This window comes from Canis lupus, chromosome X (assembly GCF_011100685.1).
Source record: "Canis lupus familiaris isolate Mischka breed German Shepherd chromosome X, alternate assembly UU_Cfam_GSD_1.0, whole genome shotgun sequence".
NCBI lineage: Eukaryota > Metazoa > Chordata > Mammalia > Carnivora > Canidae > Canis > Canis lupus.
In genome coordinates this window covers 98760430-98766473 of record NC_049260.1, presented here as the reverse complement: position 1 = coordinate 98766473, position 6044 = coordinate 98760430, and the positions used below count along the sequence as shown (strand labels likewise).

Here is a 6044-nt window from a genome sequence, read left to right as displayed (position 1 = left end):
TTTGTATTTCCCTGATGGCCAGTGATACGGAGCATTTTCTCATGTGCTTGTTGGTCATGTCTATGCCTCCCTCTGTGAGATTTCTGTTCATGTATTTTACCCATTTCATGATTGGATTGTTTGTGTCTTTGCTGTTGAGTTTAATGAGTTCTTTATAGATCTTGGATACTAGCCCTTTATCTGATACGTCATTTGCAAATTTCTTCTCCCATTCTGTAGGTTGTCTTTTAGTTCTGTTGACTGTTTCTTTTGCTGTGCAGAAGCTTCTTATCTTGATGAAGTCCCAATAGTTCATTTTTGCTTTTGTTTCTCTTGCCTTCATGGATGTATCTTGCAAGAAGTTACTGTGGCCAAGTTCAAAAAGGGTATTGCCTGTGTGTTCTCCTCTAGGATTTTGATGGAATCTTGTCTCACATTTAAATCTTTCATCCACTTTGAGTTTATCTTTGTGTATGGTGTCAGAGAATTGTCCAGTTTCATTCTTCTGTATGTGGATGTCCAATTTTCCCAGCACCATTTATTGAAGAAACTGTCTTTTTTCCAGCGGATAGTCTTTCCTCCTTTGTCGAATATTAGTTGACCATAAAGTTGAGGGTCCACTTCTGGATTCTCCATTCTGTTCCATTGATTTATGTGTCTGTTTTTGTGCCAGTACCACACTGTCTTGATGACCACAGCTTTGTAGTACAACCTGAAATCTGGAATTGTGATGCCCTCAGCTATGGTTTTCCTTTTTAATATTCTCCTGGCTATTCGGGGTCCTTTTCTGCTTCCACACAAATCTTAAGATGATTTGTTCCAACTCTCTGAACAAACTCCGTGGTAATTTTTTTGATACTTCCTCACTTTATTAAGGTTAACAGGATACTTATACATCTAAACATTTACTGTAGGTATTCAGTGACATTTAAATTCTGAATTACCTTCCCATAATTAAGTTTCTTTAGGCACATTGGTTTGTATTTTATAGAAAACACTTATCTTTAGGTCACAAACAGGAAAGAGTATAATTTGCAAATGTTACAAAGATGATACCAAATCTCAGCTAACCTCTTTCCCAAATTGCAACCACTGTTAGTATTTAATGAAAACAGAGCCCCCAAATAATTGCTTAAACATTATCACTGTATGATTGTGGTGACTAAGAAATCCCTGAAAGAGCAGTAAGCCATGATTACTGGAAAGCTCAGAACACTAGCAAGGCTTAATTGCAAAGTGTTTAACAGAAGGCCACAAATTGTGTTTTCTTAAGAGGAGCTAGGAACTATGGATGTCATTTAGTAATGCATTGGAATGGCATTGCCTAGTGCGAGTGTTGCACAAAAACTCCAGGTCACCTCTTTATCATTATTTTGGATAAGCTTCCACAATCATAGCATGGCCCTGCCCACCAGCTGCACAGGCAGCCACTAAGCCATACTGGCCTCCCTCCTTCCGTAATCTGTTGGCACCTGCCATAACCAACCGGCAGCCAGTAGCTCCAAATGGGTGTCCCAGGGACAGCGATCCACCCCAGTTGTTAAACTTCTCCAGAGGAGGTGACCCAACCTTGGTTTTTCTACCCATGTAGTTTTGTGCAAACCAGTCAGAATCCATGGCTTTAAAATTAGCCAAAATCTGACCTGAGAATGCTTCATGAAATTCAAAAGCATCAATATCATTCAGTGTTAATCCTGCTTTTTCCAGAACTTTTGGAGTGGCATATGTTGGTCCAAGTAAAAGTTGATCTTTTGGATCTTGAGACACATATACAAAATCCCTCAAATACACCTTGAGCTTATAACCCATGGCCAGAGCTTTTTCCTCTGCCATAATCAGCATTGCAGATGCACCATCGGTCAGGAAAGAAGAATTTGCAGTTGTCACCGTGCCATAGGGCTTGATGAATGCAGGTTTTAGTTTGGCCATTTGCTCCAGAGAAGAAGGACGAATGTCATTATCTTTGGTAACTGTATCTTTTCCTGGTACTTTGAAGGGTACAATATCAGACAGGAGTCCTTCATCCTGTGCCTTCTTGGCAAGGCTGTGCGAGCGCAGTGCATACTCATCCTGGTCCGCTCGAGAAACAGCAAAAGCAGCGGCTAGCCGGTCTGCAGAGTGGCCCATGGTCTCACTGGTGGAGAACTCAGCCACGGCAGGGAGCTCAGGTGACAGGAAATTCAATCTGAATTTTGAGAGTAAAGATAGTCGTTGACCCAGAGTCTTGGCCTTATTGAGATCAAGCATCATTTTCCTAATTTTCCTTGAATGACGAATAGGGACATCAGACATTAACTCTACACCACCTGCCACAACCACATCACACTGCCCAGAAGCGATCAAGCCAACACCTGTGATCATGGCTTGGTTGGCAGAGATGCAGGCCATGGTGACAGTGTGAGCAGGAGTCTTATCAGAGAAGCCAGCTCCAAGGGCAGCCTCTCTAGCCACATTGCTAGTTTTCACTTCCTGTATAACTGTGCCAAAGATGATATAATCAACAACATCCTTTGAGACATTGGTCCGGTGCAACAAACCCGAAAATGCTGCTCTAGCCAAATCATGTGGCATCAGGTCCTTATATGAAGTGCCTGACTGCAAAAACGGAATGCGAACACCATCCACTACCACAATATTCCTTATGTTGGGTTTGGCTAAGGTTTTCTTTGATTTGGTCTGTGCAGCTGGGGCAGCTCGTAGCTGGGAGGAACAGCTCAGAGGTCTTACAGAAAATCGGAGGGCCCATTTTGATGCATTAGGAAGATTTTTAAATGTGTAAGTCAAGATGGAAGTCATTCTGAAATCTCAGCTCCGTCCTCTCGAGCTCGCCGCGGGCACGGAAGGTTCGGACTCCTCCATGGTATTTTGATAGGGATTGCATTAAACGTGTAAATTGCCCTGGATAGCATCGACATTTTCCCAAGGATAATTCTTCCATTCCATGAGCATGGAATATTTTTCCATCTCTTTGTGTCTTCCTCAATTTCTTTCAGAAGTGTTCTGTAGCTTTTAGGGTATAGATGCTTTACCTCTTTGGTTAGGTTTATTCCTAGGTATCTTATGCTTTTGGGTGCAATTATAAATGGGATTGACTCCTTAATTTCTCTTTCTTCAGTCTCATTGTTAGTGTATAGAAATGCCACTGGGGCACCTGGGTGGCTCAGTCAGTTAAAAAGCTATTTTAAAAATCTCTAGCACAGTTGCCTTGAAAACAGCATAGCAGTTCCTCATGAAATTAAATATAGGGTTTCCATATGTTCTAGGTTATTATCTGAGATAATTGAAAAGTGTATATACACAAAAACTTGTACAACAATTTTTCTAAAGATTTATTTATGTATTTAATTTAGAGAGAGAGAGAGCACACATTCATGAGTGGGTGGAGGGGCCAAGTGAAAATGAGAGGGAGAGGGAGAGAGAATCTTGGGCAGGCTCCATGCTCAGTGTGAAGCCCAATGTGGTGCTTGATCCTACAACCCTGGGATCATGACCCAACTCAAGCCAAGTCAGAGAGTCAACTGAGTCACTCGGGTACCTCTGTACAGTAATGTTTTAATAACAGCGTAACGTTACAAAGGCAAAAAGCAGTAATAATCCAAATGTTCATCAACTGATGAATTGATTTTAAAATAATGGTATATTCATACAATGAAGTAGTATTCACCAATCAAGACTGATGAAATACTAAGATTTGTTACAACATGTATTAACCTTTAAATCATTATGCTAAGTGAAAGAAATACACATAAAAGGCCTCATATTGTACAATTGTATTTATACAAACTATCCTGAAGGGACAAATCTATCTACAGTTTTTCAGGGACTGGGGACTGGAGGAAAGAGGTGCTGACTATTAATAAGCAAGGGTTTATATTTGGGGTGATGGAAATATTCTTGTATTAGATAGGGATGATGGTTACATAACTTTCTGAATATAGTAAAAAGCACTGAATTATATACTTTAAAAGGGTAAATTTTATAATAAATGTGTTAGATACAAATAAAATATTTATTTATTTTTTATTAAGTAAACTCTACACCCAACATGCTGCTCAAATTTACAACCCCTTGATCAAGAATTGCATGCTCTACTGACTGAGCCAGCCAGGTGCCCCAATGAATAGAATATTTTATTTTTATAACCTAGACAAAGCATCATATTCTATAATGAAATATTAAAAACATTCCCTTTAAGATCAGGAATTAAGATAGCATGTGTTCTATCATTACATCAACATAACATACTGTTGGGGGTCCTTGCCAATACATTTGGGAAATATATTTAAAAAACATATAAAATTAAAAGAGAAGAAACAGACTCTTGTTATTGCTTGACATTATTGTTTTCTATACAGAAAATGTAAAGATTCAAAAGAATAAGCAGAAAAGAATATTAAAATGTAAAGAAAAATTTCCAACAAGTAATGCTGGAACAACTGGATATCTATGAGTAAAAGGAGGGAGGGAAGGAAGGAAGGAAGAAAGGAAGGAAGGAAGGAAGGAAGGAAGGAAGGAAGGAAGGAGAGGAAGAAGAAGACAGAAGTACCAAAGAGAAAGACAAAAAATACCCCCGCCCTCCAAGAAGACCTCCCTCCCTCCCCCCTCCCCTCCCTCCTCCTCCCCCTCCCTCCCCCCAACCACTCCCCCTCCCTCCAAAGAAGACGAAAAAAGAAAGAAAGAAAAGAAGGAAACTAAGGACAAAACTCATACCTGAAAAATTAACTGAAAATAAATCATAATTGTAAAATATAAAACTGTAATACTTTGGAAATAATGTAGGAGAAAATATAAAGGACCATGAGTTTGTCAATGGATTTTTGAATACCATAACCAAAGTATGATCTATGAAGGAAAAATGATAGTTTGGATTCATTAAAATTAACAACTTCTCTGCTAAATATAATATCAGGAGAATTAAAAGACAAGCAACAGACAAGAAGAAAAATTTGCAAAAAACACATACAATAAAAAACTGTTATCCAAAATATACAAAGAACTGCATTCAACAACAGAAAAACTAAAAAAACAATTTGAAAATTGGCCAAAGACCTTAATAGACATCTCACCAAAGAAGATATACAAAACATATGAAAAGATGCTCCATGCCATAAATTTTCAGGGAAATGCAAACTAAAGCAACAGTGAGATACCACTACACACCTATTAGAATGACTGGAATCCAAAATTCTGAAAACACCAATTGCTTGTAAGGGTACAGAGTAACAAGAATTCCCATTTATTTTTGGTAGGAATGCAAAAAGTTACAGGCACTTTAGAAAACATTTTGGCAATTTCATACAAAAGTGAATATACTCTTGGGATGCCTGGGTGGCTCAGCGGTTTAGCTCCTGCCTTCAGCCCAGGGTGTGATCCTGGATTCCCAGGATCAAATCCCACATCATGCTCCATGTGTGGAGCCTGCTTCTCCCTCTGCCTATGTCTCTGCCTCTCTCTGTGTGTCTCTCATGAATAAATAAATAAAATCTTTAAAAGAAAAGTGGATATACCCTTATCATACATTCTGACAATTATATTCCTTGGTATTTACTCCCCAAAAGTTGAAACTTTCTGTCAACACAAAAACCTGCACATGGATGTTTATAGCAGGTTTATTCATAATTGCCAAAACTTACAAGCAGCTAAGATGTCCTTCAGTAAGTGAATGGATAAACTGTAATACATCCAGACAATGAAATATTATTATTCAGCACTAATAAGAAAAAACTATTAAGCCACAAAAAGGCATGGAAGAAAGTTAAATATATATTGCTAAGTAAAACAAAAGCCAATTTGAAAAGACTATAAACTGTATGATTCCAATATATGATATTAAGAAAAAGTGGAGAGAGTAAAAAGATGTGATTATCAGTAGAGTTAAGGAGACTCTTCACAATTCTGTAATGATGGATGTCATTATACATTGGTCAAAACTCATAGAATGTACAACACAAAGAGTGAATCCAATGGAAACAATAGCATTTTGTTAATAACAATATATTAATATTAACTCATCAATTTGTAACAAATGTACTACACTAATGCAAAATATTAATATAGGTAGGTAG

The 6044-nt window shown here is 38.1% G+C and overlaps 1 protein-coding gene across 1 annotated transcript; it reads right to left on the bottom strand.

The window, feature by feature from the left end:
- Positions 1–826: 826 nt before the first annotated feature.
- Positions 827–2827, bottom strand: LOC481043 (trifunctional enzyme subunit beta, mitochondrial-like). The gene has a single exon (XM_038586601.1). The coding sequence runs from the start codon at positions 2773–2775 to the stop codon at positions 1348–1350; it is 1428 nt and encodes a 475-aa protein (XP_038442529.1). The 5' UTR covers positions 2776–2827; the 3' UTR covers positions 827–1347.
- Between the last annotated feature and the right edge of the window lie 3217 nt (positions 2828–6044).